Below are 24,255 nucleotides of genomic sequence, written 5' to 3'. Positions count from 1 at the left end.
TACCAGCTCAGAGCAAATCTCAGAGTTAGTCTGTCTCTGAGTGGCCTCCGCACATCTGTTCAGATCTATCAGTATCAAATTTATAATTTTATTCTTAATAGTAAACCCTTGGTTCAGTGTAGGCACAGTGACTAAAACACCTATCACAGCCACAGCCATTGCAGTCCTGCTGGAGAATGGTTGCTTTGAGAAGGCAGGTACATTAAAAATGGAATTTTTTCCCGTGCTCTAAGTTCAGAACAGGGAACTTTCAGAGTGCACAGTCTTCTCCACTTCAAGCTTCTCCTCATGGCTATGCAGAAGAGAGGTGGAGGTGGCAGAACGGCTGACTGGAGGGACTGGAAGAGGAGGGCATACAGCCGGCTCCCCTTAGTCTGTCTCCCTAGAAAATGCTCCCTGGCGCGCCCCACAGGAAACTTGGTGGTCCTCAAAATACAATGCTGTACAAAGAAAACAGAATTCTAAACTGTATGGTGAAAACATTTGGAAAGACATGTTTGTCAAAATTAGACAGGTTGATTCCATTAGTGTCAGACTGACTCTTGGCAGGGAGGGCGGCCTCTGAAAGAAGTGATACCAGAAGTTCAGTTGTAGACTGGCCTTCAGACTGCTTGAGGAGACACAGACTCACTTTATCAGTGCAACACACAAAAGACAAGGGTTTTATTGACACCGGTAACACAAAATGTCACCGAATCCAGCCGAGCCGAGTACTTACACTTGTAGTTCTCCAGCTCTGGCTCCAGGCTGTCGCCAGCACGTATCTCTATTGCAGCATCTGCCAGATTCTTCTCCAGGGCTGACCTAGCAAGGCTTGGTAAGAACCTAGGGAGAGGGACGGCAGTGCTCTGATTAATTCAGTGTTTTCTTTGGTTCTTAAGTCACTTTTAACATACATACTTCACGAACTACAACCGAGGAGAAACCGTGTACCTATGAAATATAATGCATAAAATTTTAGTATAAATATAAATTTAGTTTGTGTAAAGCACATGCTTGTGCAATCTTTAATAACTAAGCTTATTTGTAATTAGCAATATTCATTAATGTACATTTTTCAGATTATGATGAAATCATCTCTTTCATAAATGGATTTTATATGCCTCATATTTCTTGTTTATTGTATAAGCGGCATATCAAATTTTTCTTAACTAAAACAGCAACATTTTAGCCTACTCTAAGGTGGCAATCACAAATTTAAATCAGAAGTGGTTTAATGAGGTTTTTCTTATTTTCTAACACAAATATCTGAAGGAAAGATTATCTGGTTTTGTTTCCTTCCATCAAGAAATCTTTCTGTACCTATTTTATAAATATGTTGTTAAAATAACAATCTGAGAAGAGACAGAGTCTTCAACTACAACAACACCATAAGCATCATGGCATGGAACAGTTTACTACGCAATGTTTAGAATGTATGACCGCAGCGACCCACAGAAAGGATCTTCAGTCAGTGATTGCCTGTGCTGTGCTAGAATAAAGCCATGGTCGGATGTTCTGATGTCTCAAACCAACCATCTGAATTCAGGTCCACACAGTACCAAGCTTTGTGGATGGTCCCCTCCCCTTGAGAACAAACCCCTAGTAGTAGAAGGGTGGCGTGAGCCAGAGGCGTGTGAATGAAGGGTGTCAGGCACTGGGTATTATTCCCTGTGCCCATAAAGATTCTGAGCCGCAGACCTGACCCTGTCTACCCACTGCCTCCTCTGGGTCCCACAAGAGCACTAGGAGGTGTATGCACCTCTAGGCTGTGTCTCATCAGTTCTGCATGCCAGCGCAGTTCTGACATCACTGCTTTGTTGCTTGAAACCAAGCCCCTACCTTATCTCCCAAACCTCACTGTGTTTGAGTCCTGTTTCTTGAGTTTTTGCACCCTGGCATCATTCCCAACCTTCCTATCATAGTTGTTCCTGAGTCTGGGGATATTAGGGCTTTGTAGGCATCTCTATCACCCCGTTAGGTCACCTGGATTGATGTGGACCACACAAAGTTTTGACTTGTCTACTAACTATTCTTGGTACCCCTGACCTCTACATAGCCTACCCACTAATCTCAGGTTGGCTCTATATTGGAACATTTCTGGCCTTTTGTCTAAAGCCTAGAAGAGAGAAGATACAGGAAAGACCAGATGAGGAGGCGGACCGCAGTAAACCCACGGAAGGGAAGGCTGGGTGGTAGGGTGGCAATTAGAGCTAATCAGAGATTCATAATGGATATCAAGGAGTCTACTCGGAATGTATAATGAATTAATTAGTACTTGTGACTAGAATTCTTAAGTTTACAAATAGTATTAGATGACTTAAGATAATATGGTCTATCTGATAAATGTAGCTTGTAATATGTGGTTATTTATTGTATGTAAAAGTTATTAATACAGCTTCAAAGCCTGAAAGTATTTAGTTTAGGCAGTTCTAAAAATAAAATTCAGTACTTTTGCAAATGCATTTAAATGCAATTGTTAATATCTAGTAAACTTACAGTTAAATGAACTGAGAGAAAAGTCTGAAGAAGTTTAGGTATTTTTAATCATATTCTTAAAGAATGGAATCGGCTTTTAAATTCAAGCAGTCACTAGACAGTCAGTCTCTACAAGCAAAACCGTTCCTGGGGACAATAAAAAAAGTCATGTCAATAACTGTTAAACACTGGGTATGATTACTTATCAGATTTGTGGATTTTAGATTTAATTATGTAACACTTTACAAAGTGAAATCTTACACACATACTATTAATTTTACACATTTTAGAATCTTCAAACAATGCGTGTAACTCACTTTTGGGTGGGAGGAATAATTTCTTCATGACTTCACTTTCCAGGACCGCTAATCTTTACCTCTGATTGGATTCTTACAGCTCTTTCCAAAATCTTACCACTAAAGAATCAATTCCTCAAATTTTTTTAGAAGTGCATAAGTCAATATAACATAAAATAAAGACCACAGTAGAACTCCTCTTATAGTTCTTTAGTCCTACTTTTAGGACTCAAATGAACGGGTTTGGAGCATCTAGACACGGAAGGCTGCAGCCCCTGGAGTTATACGTAGAGCAGAAGGGGAGGACAGGAGTGGGAGCGGGCGACAGGGCAAGGCTGGGCAGCTAGGGCTGCCTCTCCTAATCCCATCTACTCCCAGAAGGCCTCGATGGTAGTTTATGGAACTCTTTTCATTTTTGCCTGAAATTCTCAATAAAATCAGTTCCTTTTCATTGCCTCAACATGAAAAGAGGTTATAAAAAAAAATGAACCAATAGTCTTTTTGTTTCTTTCCTGCTTCTGTGTTACTCTGAGGCTGGCAGGAAGATGCGCGATTGCAGCTGCTGTAAAGACAACAGATGATGCATGGGCGAGAGGCTGCAAGTGTTAGCTCCACCCCCGCGGGTCACAAGCGGATAACAAGGCAGGCCTTTACTGCGGCCTTTGATAATAACACTACTTACTCTGAAGTATGTCAACATTCCAGAAAACTTCAGAGAATATTTTTTTTAAAAAAAAAAAAAAACAAGCATAGAATGGTAACCAGTCTTATTTCAAGTTCGACTTCCCTAACTAATAAAGTGGTCAGCATCTCCCCAAGTGTTAACTGGATACTGGAATCACTCATTCTCTGCATCCACGCCTATCTGAATGTTGCCCAGCTGGGACTGACTCCTTTCCTTTCGAGCCTGCAGGCTCTGGGTGCTAGTCCATCTCTGGTCACCAACTGTCAGACATGCTCCCAGGTGGTGGCTTTTAACCCTCACAGTAGTTACAGTCCATTGGCACATAATCCAGAGTTTACGTTTTTATAAAACAATGGGATGGGGTTAATCTTAACCCTTTGTTGGCGTAGCATCCATTTCTACATTAAAAATGATACTTTTCACATAGACCAAGCTCCACAAGTCTGTGGCTTCTATAGTTTCATAGTCTCCCTGGAGCAACATGGTTATGAGGAAGGCCACGACACAACAGACAGTATCTTCCTGCACAGACATATACCTCCCTCACATTTTCCCTAGCTACTTTCGGAACTTTCTATTTCCAGCTCATTGTTCTGTGGGATTCTGAGTGCACACGCAGACTGTGAGTCTGCATCTTCTAGCAGCCAGTCTCCTCTTCTGTGCAGGCCCAAGGACAGCTTCCCTCCAACGGCCATCAATAGATTGATTCTGCCTTCCACAGAAGGACTGCATGTCTGATATAATTGACTCACAGTTGCAAAAGCACAAGAATGTCATCGATCTGAGCACACAAAGAACTTCATTAGACTGTTGGCTCTAGTAACTTACATGATTGCCTCTTGGATACTTTTACTATTACCAATCATGTTATCTTGGGTACTGGAAGAAAATGTGGAGGAAAATATATTCATTTTCTCCTAACGTTTAAGGAAATATGCCAAGTGTTTTACCAGGAGAAATGTTTGCTGCTTAAATTTGCAGCAGTCCTTATCAGGCTGAAGAACATTGTGTTTACCCATGGTTTACTAAGAATATTCCTGGTTCACTAAGAGTTCGGTTATGTCTGGGAAATTAGGTTTCATCAAATCTTTTTTCTCACTTATATGACAGTAACTTAAAAATAGGACATCTAATCCTTCTGGAATTTACTGTCGCTGTTCTCAAGTCGTTTAGCACTGTCCTATGTCTGTGCGTTACTCTCAGGCCATGGGAATTTGTTTTACTTTGCCCCATTCACGAACAGACACATTTCAACACAAACTCATACTTTACAGTTCTAGAACACTCTTAACTGTAATCTGCTGGAATAATTCCCATCTCTTATTCTTTCAGGAGATTGGGGTGTAGTTTAGCAAGCACAGGAGGTGGGGCTCAATCCCCAGCAAAACCCACAGAAGTTCCATCAGGCAGATGCCAGTCTTTCTCCTGGTATCTCTCTTTGCTGGCAGCCCTGCATGGTTGGATCTTTGGTGCCAGCTTCCATCACTGCGGTGCTCCTACAACTCTGTCCTGACTGCTATCAGCCAGGTTTCTTTTATTTCAAAAACTTTGATTTCAATTTTTTTGTTCAGTTTTTCTTTCAAATTCACCAACTCCTGCTTTTCTTTATATCCTAGTTTTAAACTTTCCTAACGTTTACACCTTCTGAAGGATACCTATTAGGTAATTTCAAATGTTCTACTTTGAGTTCCTGGAGTTCTATTTCTGAATGTCCTATCTGTCAAATCTCCTATATATTTCTTTCTCAAGAATAGTGTAACTTAAGAAAACCATTATTACGTCTAAGTGTTTTACCTGCTTATTATGTCTGTGCACCCCTTGTTTGACTAGTGTCCAGAGATGCCAGACGAGGGTGTTAGATCTGTTGGAACTAGACTTACAGATGGTGGTGAGCCAACATATGGGTACTGGGAATTGAACCCAGGCCTTATGCAAGAGCAACCACTGTTCTTAATTGCTGAGTCATCTTTCCAACACCTAGCTTATCATATATTGTGACCTTATATTCAGATGGACTGTTTAATACCTTGGGTAGTTAAAGGATTGATACATTACAGGCTTTAGGGTTGCTATTCTATGAAAGCCTATAGGTAGTTCAAAACTCTGAACGAGTTAACTAAAATCGTACCCTGTGGTTACCATCCTAACTGTGTCCCTACAGGCCCTCCTACTTGTTCCAGGCAATACAGAGCACTGTATTTCCTACAGGAGACTCTTTCCCAACAAAGGTTCCAGAGAGATGGCAAGCTTTCTCAGTTTTTCTCTGGTCACATGAGCAGAAACACGTCAACAAGGCAGCCAACGTGTCTACTTTACTTTCCATGCAAGGGGCCCTGCTGAAGTTCCGCTACCTCACGACCATGCAGACCCACAGATCCTGCTTAAATAGACACTGAGATCTAGCAGTAGGCCCTATCCTATTTCAAAGTCTTCTCGGCATCAGTCATTTCTTAGTATGGTTTTACTTTCTTTCATTTTATTTTAATATCAGATCTACGGATGTAAAATTTCTGCCTATACAATTTCTTAAAGTGCATGATTTAATCATTTTAATTATGTTCATAGTTGTGCAAGCATTGTCTCAATCAATTATGAGAACATTTTGCTAGTTCAAAGGCACTCTATTTCCCAGTACCCGAGCTGTAGAAAACTATGCTATGTTTTGTTCTACTCTCAACCATTTAAATTTTCAACGTATTTTTACTTTATGTGTATTACTACTGAATCATATCCTATTGAATGAATGCCTCACACTTAATTCATCTATTTGGCAGTCAATGGACTTTTGGGCTATTTTCAACTTTACCTTTCCACATTCTTACAACTTGAGGCTGTTTGATATTTATTCTCCTGACTTTGATTCTTCTTCATTTATTACATTAATTCTTACTTCTTGATGTACTATTAGTTTCTTAAGAAGATCTAGAAGCTGGTTCAATAGGCAGCATTATTTTACAGGCTGTGGTGACTGCTGTATTCTAACATATCCACTATGTTCTATTCCCCTAATCTTCTACACTGCTTGCTTTGCTGAGTACCATGTACCTGCATCTCTGCTCTCAGACCTATAAGCAAAATATGCTCTAAGTAAAGGGGATAACTGTCTGTACTTTCTGCACCTTATGACTTTAAAATATGCAGTTGATGCTTTTTTGCATCAAAAATTGTTTATATCTCTAATACTGTTCTGTTTAAAACACAAGACTGGGATCTCTTATAATTCAAGGAATTATGCTGCAGACAGGCTTAGCTCAGCTGGATGCACCCAGGGAGAGAAAAGTCCGGTCACAGCACAAGGTGTTTACAAGAAAGGCTGCCTAGTACACTGAAGTGTTACAAAAGACAATTACAATTTTCTAAACCAAATCAGAGTCTCCTTTTAATTCTTCTTATCAAGGAATGAGTGGATGATAAGCATAATTAATATGATTAAAATAATCTTATCAAAGAAATGAAAATAGTGGATTAAAGTATATAAGAATAATCTAAGAGAAAACTCTCTATGCCTATTGAGAACTGTTACTAATCTTTTCTTATTAATTTTTTGTTTTTTGAGACAGGGTTTCTCTGTGTAGCCCTGGCTGTCCTACACTCCCTCTGTAGACCAGGCTGGCCTTCAACCCAGAGATCCCACCACCCTAGTGCTGGGATTAAAGAGCATGTACCACCACATCAGCTTAGAGAATATATTCTCTTTAAAATTTTATTTTACATATATGATTGCTTTTGCCTGCCTGTATTGTCTGTGTACCATATGTGTACCTGGTGCCCAAGGAAGCCAGAAGAGTTACAGACAATTGTGAGCTGTAATGTGGTTGCTGAGAATTGAACCTGGTTCTTCTGTAAGAACATCTAGTGCCCTTAATCACTGATCTATCTCTCTGGCCCTTATTAATATTTTAAATAACTTCATACAAACATGACTTTGTGAGAAAATTCTGCAAGCCAATTTTTAATAAACACTTCCCAATTGGTATGTAAGCTATTAGTATACACTGAAAAGGTGTTACTTTTATTAAATTTAGCTATAGAATCAGTATTATCAAGACAAAAAGTTCCAGAACAAATTTGGGAAGTAGCAACACAACACTTAGAGAACCTAGCGCAGAAGACCCACAAATAAGCATGCAATCTCAAACACGTATTTACTACTGTATGATCCAAGGAAGAGACTAAAACCATTTTCCCATTTATAAAATACTTGTGAAATGTATTCAATTCATTCTTATTTTGTTTTGGCACTAGTGACTGAACTCAGGACATGCTCTACCACTAAAGTATCTTAAAACTGTCTTTATGCCTAGGTGAATATATCATATGAAGTCTATTTTAATAACAGAGCCAGACTGAAACATTATGTGGTTAATACAATACAGACTTTGGGCAGAGACTGTCACTTCAGCTGATGGGACCATTCTAGAAGAGGGTCAGAGACTTGAACTGTGGCAGAAGGCGAATATGGTTACCTGGAAAGGCAGGCTTTAGTAATGGCGTCATGAAGATTCTCGTTGGGATACTGCGACAGCCGGCGAGCGATCCGCAGCAGCTGCCGGGTGGAGAGCGATCCTGCCAGGGATTGTGCCTAGGAAAAGGCAGAGACAGTCTGCTAAGAGTCTCACTTCAGCTGGTTCCTGCCCACCCTGTAGATGGAGGTCACAGTACAATTCACTACTCCTGAGGGACAAAGCCAAACTTAAATACATGCAAGGAATGAGTTATGAATAAAATGAACAGAATCCAACTTACACTTGAGATAGCCTTCAGGATAGTTTTACTACTCTATAGAAGGTGTTTATCAATTAAATTCAATTGCAGTCTTTCAGTGGGGTGGGAGGCAAGCTGGGAAGGCTATTCTAAATGCGGGTTACACCTGCCTCACAGACATCCCTTACGTACAATCAGCTATTCTGGCTTTTCTTCTTCACACAGCTGACTCGTTAAGATATTCTAAAAATGCTTAGAGCTCTAAGCAAATCTGTGGTTTCTGAAACAGAAGAAAGGAATTGTGGACTGTGTAGGTTGCTGACCACAAAGATGCCAACTGGTTTACCACCTCAGTGGCAGATTGCTGCTAGAGCCCTTAATACTGTTGCAATAATTTTGTTATCCCCACTTGCCCGAAATTCCACTACTGCAGTGGCTAATACAGGGCCAAGGCCCTGATAAGCACTCATGACTACCCGTCGACTTGAGCGTGAAATCCTCTTGGCAGGCAGCACAGTGAGACATCACCACTCACTGGCTTCACACTTAGACAAGTCAGATTCTCATGAGGCATGTGATGTTGACTTATGGCTTCATTTCTAAAGGCTGTTTCCTCATCTTTAAGATGACACTAACAGCATCGTCCCTTATGATTCTACAGCAATTAGCACAGGTCAGAAAAACAGGGCTGTCTCCAGAATGATAGAGATAATTGGGGGCCCAACAAATGCCAGAGATTATAGGGGTGCCCCAGAAATGGCAGAGAAGATGGGGGAGTCCCACAAATGGCAGAGATGATAAGGATGCCTAACAAATGGCAGAGATGATGGGGGTGCCCAACAAATGACAGAGATGATGGGGTGCCCACAAATGACAGAGATGATGGGGTACCCACAAATAACAGAGATAAGGATGGCCCAGAAATAACAGAGATAAGGATGCCCCACAAATGACAGATGAGCCAGACCGGCCTCCTCACAGCAAAAGCAGCCAGACACATTCACAAAGAGGCATTGACATAATTTTGGTGAATTAGATTATTATAGTAATCTAATAATAATCAGATTACTGACCTAGTTCACAGCTCAGATCAACAGCATGGTTTAACTGAGCCAGTGGAATGAAACCCATTTGAAGCTATTTGACCTGAGGGGGCACTGCAGGCCAGAGTGAACTGTTACAAGGGGTGATGAGGGCAGCAAAGGGACCCTGAGGATTAAAGGGCTCAAAATGGAGAAGGGAAATTGTCCAAGACATGCTTGCATGAAGTGAGTGCTGTGAGACCCCCAACTGGAGCATCAATGATCCACTGTCAAGCACGTCACAGCTCTATGGCATGTGGGTCTGCTGCCACTAGTGTCTTGCTTCAGTGACAATATGACTTACATACCCTTTTGGGACCAGGTCAGGAACATGACCAAAGTCTCCAATATTTCCCCCTCTTTAAACAAATTTCAACAAACTCTTTACACACAAACGTTTGATGAATCCTGAACACTTGTTTTCAATAAATTGCATTCTAGACATAGAGAATATTTAAATATAAATAACCATACACTTCAATTAAAAATAACAAGCTTTAGTGCTAAAATAAGTTAAAAGAAAAACACACTGACAAAGGCTACCAGGGCTTAAAGTAGTCCTGAGCTGTCAGCCTGACTACCATGCCACCTTCCAGACGGCTTGCTCTCAAATAATCGTGGATCACGAATGACTCCATGCATGACGTGAGCCTCGTTTCTAATGGCAGCAGCAGTGTTATGTGCAGAGCAGTATGTGAGCTTTACCAAAAGAACACTGCTCTATGGCCTGACTTGACTGTCAGTAGTGTGGGAAGAGGGCTAGAGACAACTGAGACCTGAAGGACAATGGGGCCCTAAAGACCTGCAGGATGACTGTGACACCAAGACGGGAGAGAACAGTGGCAGCGAACGACCTCAATCCTGGCTAAGTGGCAAACAAGGAAGAAGAAAGGACTGTGGATGAGCATTTACTACTATTCCAGAAAGCAGAGGATCCAGGAATTCCCATCCGTAATCTCGCAGATCATCAAAAGTTCCTATTTTAACCACACAACCACACGTCTCTGACAAATGGACCCCAACATGACTCTTCCAACAGTCATAGTAAACTAAGGGAACTTCCTAGGATCCAACATCACAGTCTTGTAAGCTAATGCTACGTGGGCTTCCCACCTCACCTCAGGCAACCCTGACATCTTCTTCTTCTTTTTTTTTTTTTGGTTTTTTGAGACAGGGTTTCTCTGTGGTTTTGGAGCCTGTCCTGGAACTAGCTCTTGTAGACCAGGCTAGCCTCGAACTCACAGAGATCTGCCTGCCTCTGCCTCCCAAGTGCTGGGATTAAAGGCGTGCGCCACCACCGCCCGGCTTCCCTGACATCTTCTTACAGGCTCCAAGAAGAGTAATTCCTTCACTGGACAGCACTGACTTCTTTACAACAACAAAACTGCTTAAAACACCAGGACTGTTTCTGTTGAGCCATGTCAGTGGTGAATAAATCAGTTACTCCTGCTCTTGGACTTTCAGTTAAAAATTCAGCATGTGCTTTAATTTTAAAAGTCCTAGTGTATTTAACATTGCATTATCAAATTTCTAACTGCAACTTTATCTTGCAGAAAGGAGGGTTAGAGTGTGAAGTACATTCCTTTGGTTACCATGGTTATGCAAGTTAAGAGCACACTCAAAGGGTTTTCATGTTAGCACAATTATTAGTACCTCAACTGCTTAAAATTACAAAAGATCTGATAAGAAATGAAAATAATGTTTCTTTTCTATTTCTCAAAGAATTATTTTTCTTATAAAAAATGTAACACTACCAGGAGAGAAGCACCCGGAGAGGATACCTTAATATATTAGTAATTAATTAATTTTCCATTCATTCCTCAAGGATTTTAGTATCTATTATTTGTCAGGATCCAGGTTAGGAAGTCAGAGGAGACTGAACAAGCTTGGGGAGTTGAAGTTCTAATTGAAGAGCTAAAAGTAAGCTTCAAGGTAACTGTGATCAGTCAGTGTCCTGGGTATTTGCTAGGGTCACAAAAGCAGACCATGAGGCACAAGTAACTTCTGCTTAGGGGACTGAGATTGCAATCTAGCAGAATAAGAGATCAGAGGAACACATTAATGGAGAGGAAGGACATTCCAGGCATTTCTAAAGCAGACATTTTAATGGGTGCTAGAGTTAAAACAGCACCAAGGTAAGTGCAGGCAGAGCTGAGGGGCTTCGGTAACAGTTGAGGCAATGGGACTGGCAGAGCAGCCGAGTCACCCTTCGTGTGCTGTCCTCAATCTACAAAGGCAATGGATGCCTTAACCAGTATGCAGAATGGGAGGAACTCTGGAAACGCACTGGCAAAGACCACTCCAAGGACAACATGGGTATTCGCTTATTCAGTCTTCTAACAGGTATCTGCTGACTACCGACTGTATTGCAAGTAAAGAAACACCCAAGGGCAGACCACAAAGTGACTAAGGCATGTCTGTGGTGACCACGGTCATAAGCTCTATGAAGTCCTGAGGCAGGGGGAAAGATGACAAGGACATGGCAAGGAAATCGCCTCTGAATCACAGGGACCTGGAAAAGACTGGCTGGAAATGTGACATCTGAGCAAACTAAGGGGGCAAGGGAACAAACCTAAAGCCACTGAGGTGAGGAAAACCACATGTCACATCTCAAGGCAGGCACTAGTGTGTGCAAGAACAGGAAAGACTCCCTGCTAGCTAGTTTTCACAGGGCCAGAATGTGCTTTGAGGAAAAGCATTCAATAGTCTTACCCAGCTGTGAGCCCTGAGAATGACAACGCCCAGCCTGGTGAGATGCATGCAATGAGGCAATAGTGGCATGGCTGTTATGGATAACCAACAGCATTGTGACTAGATACAAGGCCTATTCCACAGGAGGGAACTCAGATCTGGTATTGCACAGTTGGCCAGAGTTAGGGGCTGTGGAAGTCACAGGCCCTACTACTACTGTTTGGTTAAAAGGGCATAATGTCAATCTAGCTTCCAAATATTTGTTCTTATGTCCAGTGACTAGTGCAAGCCTTACCTCTACTCAGAAATACTTCTTCAGGTAGTGGATGGTAGTTAGTTTAGAAATTAAAAAATGCTCAAAAGGTAGAGAATAAGTAACTGGGAGTGCTCAGTCCTAAATGATAACCCCCTCTCTCACACACGTATTCTCTCTCTCTCTCTCTCTCTCTCTCTCTCTCTCTCTCTCTCTCTCTCTCTCTCTCTCTCTCTCTCTCTCACACACACACACACACACACACACACACACACGCACACTCCAGTGGATGGTACCCAACAGCCATGTGCACATGGTCAGCACTAATTGGACTCAGTGAGTTATAAAGGGGGGCGAGGGGAAGAGGAAGAAAAGAAAAATAATGACGACAATGACATGAAGTTGGAATGGGGACTAGAGGTACAGGAAGAGCTAGAGGTGGCAGCTGGAAGGAGTGAGGGAGATATAATCTAAATACATTGTATTTGTATAAAAATTATTAAAGAATAAATTTTAAAACTTAGAAAAAGCAAAGAAAATAACAAAGCTGAAGAGTAATGGGGAAAGATGAGATGAGGTCCTAGAGTTAACTAGCAGGAGAACTGTGACAACGGGGAAAATCATCCATGTCCAACACACACACACACACACACACACACACACACACACGTATTCAGGCAAGCACATGCACAAACTAATTGCTTTAGCTTATGAATGTTACTTTCTATGGGTCAATTGTCTTTGCAGATGAGATTAAGATGAGATGATTAACAGTCAGCAGTGAGATAAGGAACAAGTTTAAACATAGTAATTTAAGAGACAGATATATACGCTGAGTTTATAATGATCCCGAAGTAGCCAGTTCAACAGTCAATGAAGTTAGTATTCAGCCGGGCAGTGGTGGCCATGCCTTTGATCCTAGCACTTGGGAGGCAGAGGCAGGTGGTTCTCTGTGAGTTCGAGGCCAGCCTGGTCTACAAGAGCAAGTTCCAGGACAGGCTCCAAAGCTACAGAGAAACCCTGTCTCAAAAAAACAAAATAATAATAATAATAACAACAACAACAGTAAGTTGGTACTCATTAAGCAGCTATTAAGTGGATATTTTAAAACATATGCGCTTATGTTTAATCATTGCACCCTTCTTATGACGAAGATGCTGGTATTCACATTTTATAGATAAAAGCAAAGAGAGAATTACTGCCCTTGGGTGAACAAGATGGCTCTTTGCAGTGGGTAAAGGTGCCCTGCTGCCAAGTCTGACAACCCGAAGGCTATCCCTGGAACCCACATGGTGGGAGAGAAATGGATTCCTATAAATTGTTCTCTCACCACCCTGCCCCCCCCCAATTTTTTTTAATAGAGAATGACTGTCTTTCTCCTGAAATGGAAGCCCAATCTATTAGCAAAGATACAGTAGAAGCTGAAGATAAAGGCATAGGCAATAGTTTAAAGCCAGAACTTAAAAAATAGAGGCTGCTCCTCTGTACATAGGATGGAGGGATGAGCAGAGCTCCAAGATCTTAAGGACCCCTCTAAAGCTAAGTCATTATCCATGGCTGAACCAGGAAGAGTTACAACCATGCTCGAGGCCCTGACATCGGGGTTACACTAAGCACAAGGCAAAGCACCGCATATGGGAGAAAAGCAGCAGCTAAAAACAGAGCAGGTGGTCAGCAGAAAACGTGCAGGGCAAGCCCAGACTTACTGTCGGATCCTGGGTCTCCCTGAGTTTGTGTGTAACTGACAGCAATTTCTCCAAAGCGTCCTGAGGTACATTTGGGACCTATTTCATGAGAGAAGTAAGGAAAGACAGGGAGAAATGAGGACAATTCAGCAAAGAATTTTAGAAGAATGTTTTAACAAAGTCTCCGGAGTATATGGTTCATGTTGCAGTCATGAATGAAGTTGCTACTTCGTCTTCTTAGCAAACACCCGAGACCTGGCATTCTTTTAAACAGCCAGGCAAATAAAACCAAGGCTAGAACCAATTCTTTTCTCGGCATGCAGCCAGACAACAGGCAGGACACTGGCATCTAGCACACCAGCAAACACTAGCCCCTGCTCTGTGAGCAACACAATTCTTCAGATCTAAGTGAGGCATTTTCTTACGAACTCCAAACTAATACAGTGAATGCCAATTTATACTAGTTACCTAATTATTGGTGTGATTTCAGCCATATATTACATGACATGAATACATCTGACTACGGCATGGCCTAAAGGACTCCTGTGTACAGAGTGGATGCTCAGGGTGTCTCTCTTTCTCAAAGACTTTTTAAACAAATACTTGTTAGATGTGGTGCCTTAGGCCTTTAATTTCTGCACTTGGGAGGCTGAGGCAGAAGGAATGTCAATAGTTCAAGTCCTGTATGGTCTACAGAGTGACACCCAGTACAAAATTAAAAATAAAACCCATTTGATGGTTATGATCAACTCAATAAACTCGGAAGAACATCTGCACAAACAATGCACATTTCTTTTAGTTATAATAAAATTTAATGCATATAAAAATTTATAACTGTGAAAATTTTTTATTTAAGCAATAAGTTAATATTTCAATTTAACAGAGTAAGAAAGATATTAATGGCATGGTGTAGCCAAATGTGACACCGGGCTAAGGTGCCCATTGAAATCATGGCTCTCACAGAAACTATGGAGCTTCAGTGACCAGGCAGGAAACTGTGGGACTACAGTCCTCAGGGATCTGGGCAGCTTCAAACGAGAGCAGCAAGGGACAGCAGGCGAGAACAGGCCTCATCTTACCATTTCCTTTATCACCTGGATTTCTTCACTTTTCACAAGCGGCTTCATGTGATGGAAAAAGAACATGGTTAAGAATTCTGGTCCCAGCCACTGCTGTGTGGTGCTTCCAACGACGGGGGGCTCTGCCAAAGCAATGATTCTGAAGGAGGGGTGGATAGGAAAAATGGATCTAGAGCAGGGAGGGAGAAAACAAAATGTAACCATTCGCAATAGAAACTGGGTCGTGAGACACAGAGCTCAGCAATAAGATGGTCATCCTATTAATAAGGACAAAGTTGTTATCCAAAGAATAGACTTTGGGCTGGGCAGTGGTGGTGCACACCTTTAATCCCAGCACTTGGGAGGCAGAAGCAGGTAGATTTCTGTGAGTCTAAGGCTAGTCTGGGCTACAGAGTGAGTTCCAGGACAGCTAGGGGTACTAAGAGAAACCCTATCTCAAAAAATTACAACAACAACAACAACAAAAAGCCCAAGACTTAAAAGTAAGAGACTGGAATTAAGAGTAAGAGAATGAAAAAAAAATCATTGATCAAAGTTACAACATGTGCTTATGAAACCCAGCCCTCCCACAACCACTGCTTCGATTTGTTCTCATTTCTGCAATGTGTTAGCTCCGAAATCCCATGAAATGAAATCACACCAAGTTTGTACCCCTGACATAGAGCCTGCTTGTTTATGTAGTCATCCAAGCCTTCTCAACACACCCACTCTGTACAAACCATAGAGAAGCTAAAAAGCATTACTTGAGGTGGGAAGACTTAAAACATAGACAATTTAAGTAAAGCGTATGGGGTCATATTAAATTTATAATTAGATCAGCTAGAGAATATTTGGTAATTAAAAACGTGAAAAAAGTTGAACTCAAATACTACTCTTTTGTCATTGATACGATCATGTTAGAATTTTAAAACTGGTCTCGTTAGAGATGTCTGCTAGGAAATCTGTGGGAGCATGCCACCATCCCAGGACACAGAGGACGAAGGGGGTGGCACTTCTCCTGGGCACTGAAACACTTGAGTGTCTGGAGATTAAAGAATAAATTCCTCTTACTATGATCCAACCAGATGGGTGATAGTGGAATTTATCAATCCTACTAAAAATAACCAGTAATACTAATTCTTAGAGGGAATATATTTCTTGCTGAGAGGAAACAGCTACAAATTCAGGTGCTCGCCAGGGATGTGAGGGAAATGAAACCACAGATACGGAAGTGATGTCCCCTCACGGGCGACCGCAGCAGTGAAGAGTTACAGGACATGGAAGCTGGAGCCTCTGTGTGTGGGCGTGGGGGAAGTCAGAACTTTGAAGAGTTCGGGGAGGAGAAAGCTGCATCAAGACAGAGGGCAGCTCTACTCAGTCACGAGTATAGAAAACTTGGAGGCCATATCATTATTTGTAAACCAGGGGGGAAATCAACTTTGGAAACTGCCATCTGAAATATAAGATTGAATGAATTACTACAAATTTTCAGGTATTTCGCTTCACTGTATCTTGTTTTTAAAGATGTATGCATGTATGTATGATGTGCGTATGTATGTACGTCGTAGCTGAGCCTGGAGATGATTTTAAAAAAAAAGTTGTTCTTGGAAAGCAGCGAAGGGATACACATGTCCTGGGTCTGAACGCTCTGAAGACAGGCCAGTGTCTCGGGTTCGTTGGGCATTATCACTATGGCAGATGCCACACGTGAGAGCCTGAGACTGGCAAGCTAAAAAGGCAGGCTACCGCATTTCTCTTCAGCTAAGGTAGCTGCTAACTAGGTGACTTCCTGAGGCTCAGTAGCAATCCTGGATTCACCCATGATCCTCCTGACTCCTAGCCAGGGATTGGGCAGGAGTTAGGGAAGGTACAGAGCTTGCTTTAACTGCAGAAAATTAAAGCTCAGATACAGTTTTCACTTAGAACAACGAGGGACAGTGAATAGGGGAATAAAAGCCAAAATCCAACAGGGGAAGCCTCATGTGTAATCTGAACCCAGGGAGCAGGACACACAGCACAGCTAAGCTGCAGAGTCAGCAGCAGAGCAACTGATGCGAGGCAAGCTGGGTGGTTTGAGTGTGGATATGGTGATGGTCACAGCCTGGACACACTGTGTGCAGTTGGCTTTCTTCTATTGGTTCTCACAGCATTGCGGGGAGGGAGTTGGCCAATCTGAAGGCAACCTATTTAGACTGCACTCATATTCAGGGCAGAGAAGTCCATGCTGATGATAAAAACAGTCTCCAAACCCCTGAATAACAGGATGAGAAGGACCTTCAATCTTCTAGGCTCTCCCGAAGGATTTCTTGTACACAACAGCTACACAGCAAGCCATTTCCTGATACTAAGTTTCCTAAGTCTGTAAATTAGCAATGAGCATCTGCCACAAACTTCAAGGTGAAGCAGCAAACCGAGGCTGAAGAAGCTATAATTCTTCACATACACAAACAAGCACTCTAAATATACAGAAGTAAGGTTAGGCCAACTTTGTCAGAATTTAACAATGACAACAAATCAAAAGTCAAGATGCAGGTTTCCTTTCTGATAAGCATGTATCATTTCCCAAGGATTAAAAAGTTTAGAAGGTAAAAATGTATTTTTTAAACACTGAAAGACTACTGGACTTAATATGTTTGTGGGTACAGGTTAAGTTTGAGAATGTAAATCCTTTCCAATGTTCTTCATCATAAAATGGAATGAAGCAGGCTATGCCTTTAATCCTTGTACTTCTTCAGCAGAAGTAGGAGGATCGATGGTGTTCAAGGCCAGCCTGATCTACTCAAGTGAGTTCCAGGACAGCCAGGGTTACAAAGAGAAACCCTGTTTCAAAAAACTAAAAGTAATCATAATCGTAAAATAAAATTGAATGAACCATTGCTACTCAACACAGATAATCTCAAAGAAACTGAGTAGAAAAGCTGGGAAATATACTATGTGATGTTAATTATTTAAAAACAAACAAGCTACGAAACAACGAGAAGAGAGGTTGAGAGGGACAGCAGGGAGGCCTTACCAAGGGTATAAAGGCACTTCGTGGAATATAGATCTGCTCATTGTCTTCATTGTGATAATGAATTCACAAGCATTTGTAAAACGATCAAATGGCATATTCTAAATATGCAGTCCCACAGATCAATTGCACCTAAACAAAGCCTCACTGACAAAGAATGATCTCAGCAAGCCCCAGTCTTTCAAAGGGAATGATACTACCTCTTGGTTGAATATGCATTTAAATAACTTAGTAAACTAACACAGAAGGTTTCTATAATGACATGGACTGTGGGCTACAAGAGTTTAAAATTGGCCACCAAATGGTATAATACTAATGCTCCTATCAAAACTGACAAGTTTCACAGATCTGAGCACAGGCTACACGTCCTGTCATGTCCATGAGAGGAACTACACGGCATGAATACATTCCTAATGCACATTGTACAAGATCTAGAGCACATGGAAGACAGAAAATAACAGATAAGTAAGTGTGTGTTATTACATCCAACCACCATGATCAAAAGACTCTTTTCTTAAGTCTTTAGACTTAGGACAATTCGTGAAGATCTGGATAAGAACTAAAAGTATTCTCCTGTCCAAAAGTGAATGTCAACCTGGTCTTGGATGAATCTGTTAGAGATGCTGCATTCTCTGCATCAACAGACAAACAGAATATACAATAAAAGGGAAATACACACTGCACAGTGACGGGGTTTAAAAATTCTTCCTCGACCATAAAAGTGTTCAGGATTAGTTTCAAAAATCAGAATTTCCTAAACGCTTGTGTGTAGGGACTCAAACACAAAAAATAAAATCTGGGATCTCTCTAGAATTTGTTCATTTCTTTCATGAACTAAATGTTTAAAAAATGTTACAGTTTCTAGGAGGATCAAACATAATATAATATAGACAGTTCATAATATAACTGTCTTCCACCAGTAAGTATAACAGGCCTGAAGAGTGTACTCTACTAAGAACTGTTAAACGTTGTTATGATTCATCAGTAAATAATAGGAAAGAGAGACTGTGAACTGTTTTCAGTATTTAATACAGTCAATAAAAACAAAACATTCACTAAAAAGAAAAGCCAGCAGAGCATATCTAAGTAATGCAGGAAATGCCACAAATCTATATTGCTTCTCTGTATCGGCCGCAGCAGGAAGGAACACATTTAGCAGCCTAGATTTTATACTCCAGCTTCCCAAAAAGTAAGTTTTTTTCCTTAAAAGTAGTAGTTCTATTTTGGTCCTTATTTCCTGAAAGAAATGTAGGTGTGGCTGGTGTTTGATATATGTGGTCATCATACTGTTTTTAATTGCTGTGTCCCTGCATTATAGGCATCACAACACAAGAAAATTCTAACATTCCTAAAGGTGGTTAGGAATGACTGCCTGAGAAAAATATTAAGCCCTGCTGGCCACTCTGACATGATCAAGGGTATGAACTTGGGGAAGAACTAGTAAACAAAGAAGGAGATAAATACCATTATATGAAACAGGGTTCATGGCATGAAGTTGAATGGATTGGGGGCCTACAACCATCACTGTTAATTCTGGGACTCTATGTTATCAGAGCATCATTCTATTAAAGTACATCAAGGTACTCCTAATCAACAGACTTATATAACATGTATTAAGGAAATCATGCTATCCTAAAAGGTCACCAAACACTTTTCCATGGCTTTAAAAACTCTATCACAGTTTAAGATTAGTCACTTATTCAAAAACGCTTACTGAAGCTGGAGAGACAGCTCAGCAGTTACACTTACTGCTCACGCAGAAGACCCGCGTTCATTTCCTAGCACCCACATGGCAGTTCTTAGCCATCTAACTCCAGTTCCAGGGGACCTAGTGAACTCTTCTGATCTCTATGGATACCAGGCATTCACATGGTAGACATACATGCATGTAGGCAAACATGCATCAAAAAAAACAAAACAAAAACTAAGTAAGCATTCTACTAGGAACCATGGGTTGTGATATTAGAAACAAACAAAAGCAACACAGAAGACAGACTCCTGACAAGACTAAAGTCCCATGATCCAGGTAGTTCCTGAGTGCCAACTCCACCTTTCCCTTTTGCATGTGGGACACTGTATTCTCAATGAACCAACTGGAAAGCATTTGCTATTGACAGTCTAAGGACGCTTTCCAAACACAGGCAGGAAAACTGTTCCAACCAAAGCAGGAACATGCATTTTCAACTGGATTGAAAAGGAAAGATGTTCTTAGATCTACATTACCGTTAAGCCACTCAAATTCAAAAAAACCAGGAGCTTTGCAGTCACCCCTTGAGAGGCAGTGCTCCCCACACTGGAAGACACTGTCCTCAGAAACCTCTTTCTAAGATTTACCTATTTGTGCAAGACTATAGGAGCTATTCCACTGGCGCTGTGCTGAGTCACTACCTCTGACCACCCTCCAAAACCCTCTTTAAACAATAGAAAACCTCCTTGCCAATTCTCTAATATTTTTATCTTAAAAATCTCCCATAAGGAAATAAGGCATAAATCAAAACAAAAGTGAGTTTGTTTAAACACTGTAAAAACAGAGCTTTCAGATCGTTAGTCACCTAAAATAGTACAGAAAGAAAGGTCAGGTAACTTAGGTCATGAACTTCCACCCTACATGCTAATGCCCAGAGTGCTAGACGTGGACAACATGAAGAATCAACTCATGCCAGATAATGAGTCATAATTATTCACAAGCACAACTCGTGAAAGCAGTGAATTTCCCCCACTAAGTACAAATTTCTGCCTTTTTATACTCTATGATGTCCTTTGAGTCAAGCAGTTAGGCAGTCACAACACATTAACATGTAAACACATTACCCAAGAACAACCCTGGAAGAAATACTGCCAACTGATTTGGATGAAACTGATCTAGATGAAACCGATGTAGACGATGAAAGGAAGGAGTTACCATATTAAATGAAAAATAGCCAAGAAGAAGTAAAGAAATTTACCATACTATTAGAGTACAGCAGATTCGGTATTGTGATCAACAAGAACTGCTTTCAATCAGAAGAAATAACTGCTGCTTGCATACAAAGGAGGGATACTGACAAGGAAAACAATTAGACATTCAACAGGCAAATGTTGTCTACCCCCAAAATGTCTGTGCTGCTGGCACGGTCCTAAATAGAAAGACACCGGCTGGGTAAACAAGCTTAAAGGTTCAGGCTTACTAGAAAAGCCGACTTCTCTGGGGTTTGAGGCCGTCATCTCACCTACCAAGCACACCTGGTTTTAAACAGCACAGTTTTTAGTTACTTGTTTCCGGCTCCCGCGTGACAGCAACACGGAAGGCTGGCACCTGTCTCTAAGTGAATACATTTGTACCCAGCACGACTACAGGTGTGGTTCTGAGCACATGAAGGAATAAGGTGACTGACTGCTAACTTGCATGGCTTAATTACCTTTAATACTTGACAAACAAGTCAGTAGCTTTTATAAGATTAGAACGTTACAGTTTTATCCCTGTTAAATCTGAGCCTTAAAATTTGAATTGAAGGGAGCTGGAGAGACAGCTCAGAGGCTAAGAGCACTGGCTGCTCTTGCAGAGGACCCGGGTCCAATTCCCAGCACCCACATGACAGCTCACACCTGTCTGTAACTCCAGTTCTGGTGGATCTGACACCCTCACAGAGACATACATGCAGGCAAATACCAATGAACATAAAATTTTAAAAAATTATTTAAAGGGCTGGAGAGATGGCTCAGTGGTTAAGAGCATTGCCTGCTCTTCCAAAGGTCCTGAGTTCAATTCCCAGCAACCACATGGTGGCTCACAACCATCTGTAATGAGGTCTGGTGCCCTGTTCTGGCCTTTAGGCATACACACAGACAAAACATTGTATATATAATAAATAAATAAATACTAAAAAATTATTTAAAAAGTGGAATTAAAGATCCCTTATTTTGGGTATCAAAACAAACTTTTAAATATAGTCCAGAAAAATAAAGTTATTTCTGATCCTTTCATAGGGTACCTTTACAGAATATCACAGCTTCTTGTATGACTCAGTTTGTCTAAATAGCTAAAGTATAACAAAATTAGCAAAGCCAAAGAGGCTAGAATACATCTTCATGTTAGTTTCTGCTAGCCTGAATAGATCTTTACAACTTTAAAAATGTATAACTATATATAATCAAGCATTTTTTGTTAGTAAGTCCTATTTTTCATAAATAAGAATTGAATCCAAATTGTTTTTGAGCTGACAAGAGTATTTTAATAACTCATGTTATTTTTAACTATGTGTATGTATGTTTACATGCATGGGTGTGTGTTCTTCAGTGTGCTGCCCTCCGTGGTCAGAAGAGGATACCAGATCCCCTAGAACTGGAGTTACAAGTGCCCATCAAACTCATGTCCTCAGCAAGAGCAGTGCATGTTCTTAACTGCTGAGCTGTCCTTCCAGCCCCTCAACAGGTACAAGAATTTCAGACGAGAAAGGACCATTGTTCGAACTTCTTGCTTCTGAAAATTTAATGAAAACACAACAAATGGATGATAGAACATAAAAAAGAAGAAAAACTAGACATTCTGGCCAGAAGGTTCTACCTACCATCTAAATAATGAAAAGCTCAGGAAACCAAGGAGATGAAGGCCTAGATGGCCTAGGAGTTCAGGGTGTACCACAGGAAGACTATGTACCAGATGGAACCTGGAATCACAAACTAGGGCGTGTCTGAAGGAGATGAGAGTTCCACAACAGAGAGAAGCGACTGGGGTAAAAAGGTGACTGATACAGAGAGAAGAGGGCCCCTCCCTCGGTGATCTCACATCAGTATGGTACAGATTTCTGCTCTGACGGTTAGCTCCGTTTTTTTTACTTACAGTTAAATCTTTCATACAGAGACAATTCCTAACTTTGGGGAAGACGAAAAGGGTGTATGAGAAAAATCTACTTTAACATTGAATGACTCAGTTATAGTCCCTACACTGTCCTGACAAAATTAAGAGTTCAATAAAATTCCCAACAAATACAATAATACTAGGAGAACAAGGGATGGAAATAAGTGTGTGCAGTGAGGAGAGAGGGGCACAAAGATCTGCATCTCCACCTTATGTGCAGGAAATCAACACGTAGTTCCTAACACGGGCAAGTCAAGAAACAGCAGTGACGCATGTTTCCTGATGACATGAGGAAGCATCAAAAGAGCCTGCTAGAATTAGAAGAGAAAACCTCTAGGACCAGAAGTGGGACATGAGAGGCAGTCATGGAATTCAGGACGGGGACTGGGGTTTCTCATAAAATGCTTTGGGATTTCTATCTGGCTCAAGTCTCAAGTATGTCTGACCTTAGGAAATCACAGAAACATTTTTTTTTTAACTGTAAGGAAAAGTATTTCCAGGGCCTCCCTCATTTTCTCAGTGTGATGTCAGAGATAAAGATGAGCTGGGTGTGCACCGTGGAAGACACACAACTGATGGTGGTTAAGGCGGAAACCTCTGAGAAGCTGAAGGCCACTGTGTTCCTCAAAGTGTTTGCAAAACTTAATATGACTATTAGAGAAAACATAGGTCCTTTCCACAGAAAAGGGCTATCATTTCCTGGAGATTTGGCAGAAGCACGGGGCTCCCCACGTCCTAAGGAAAACTGCCTGGCAAGCTCAGGAGCTGTTGCTCAATCACTTTGATTCATCTTTCTGAAAATCTCTACTCTTCCCCGACCATGATTCACATGTAAGTAATGCACGCACACTGAGCACTGTGGACCAAGAGATGGAATGAGGGCGAGCTCCTTGACTTACTGACCTAAACTGAAACTGGGCCACTTCTAAGCTGTGAGAATTGATAAGGTACACCTTAATATGCAGTTCTGAAATCGACTGTTATTCTTTAATAATCTAGGTAAGCAGACAACAGTGAGGACCCTAAGAGTCTTACATAGATCTAATCTACATGGGAAGTAGAAAAAGACAACATCTCCTGAGTAAATTGGGAGCATAGGGAACATGGAAGAGGGTTGAAGGGGAGGAGAGAGGCAGGGAGAGGCGCACAGAAAAATGCAGAACTCAATAAAATCAATAAAAAAACTAGGTAAGTCAGAAATTAACATTTCCTTGACAAGGCAAAAATTCAAAAGCAGTCAGTGATTAATATCCTTCACTGGGTTTGGAGGGTTTTCTTGTTTTTGATATGGCAAAGGCATAGCTTCCGCTGCATCAGGTTAGATTAAGTGAGGATGTGGTCATCATCATCGTAGCCACTTCCCGCCTACCCACAATGTACCTGTCTCCAAATATGCAAAGCCCAATGGGAGGTACTAACATGGGGATGACATGAGAGAAGCCTAGTCTAAGGAGAAAATATGTTGTTGAAAACTATTTCTCTTCCAATGCAAAGGCT

The 24,255-nt window shown here is 41.2% G+C and overlaps 1 protein-coding gene across 1 annotated transcript in view; it reads right to left on the bottom strand.

The window, feature by feature from the left end:
• Nucleotides 1-24,255, bottom strand: part of Vwa8 (von Willebrand factor A domain containing 8) — a 304,908-nt gene that overhangs the window by 169,224 nt on the left and 111,429 nt on the right. Inside the window, exons 15-18 of the mRNA XM_075950004.1 lie at nucleotides 14,933-15,101; nucleotides 13,875-13,952; nucleotides 7,905-8,020; nucleotides 719-825 (exon numbers count right to left, since the gene is read on the bottom strand). Of these exons, the coding sequence (XP_075806119.1) occupies nucleotides 719-825; nucleotides 7,905-8,020; nucleotides 13,875-13,952; nucleotides 14,933-15,101 (470 nt within the window). The remainder of the gene's footprint in view (nucleotides 1-718; nucleotides 826-7,904; nucleotides 8,021-13,874; nucleotides 13,953-14,932; nucleotides 15,102-24,255) is intronic.

This window comes from Microtus pennsylvanicus, chromosome 15 (assembly GCF_037038515.1).
Source record: "Microtus pennsylvanicus isolate mMicPen1 chromosome 15, mMicPen1.hap1, whole genome shotgun sequence".
Taxonomy (NCBI): domain Eukaryota; kingdom Metazoa; phylum Chordata; class Mammalia; order Rodentia; family Cricetidae; genus Microtus; species Microtus pennsylvanicus.
The sequence above is the reverse complement of the archived record's forward strand: the minus strand, read 5'-3'. Positions and strand labels throughout refer to the sequence as shown.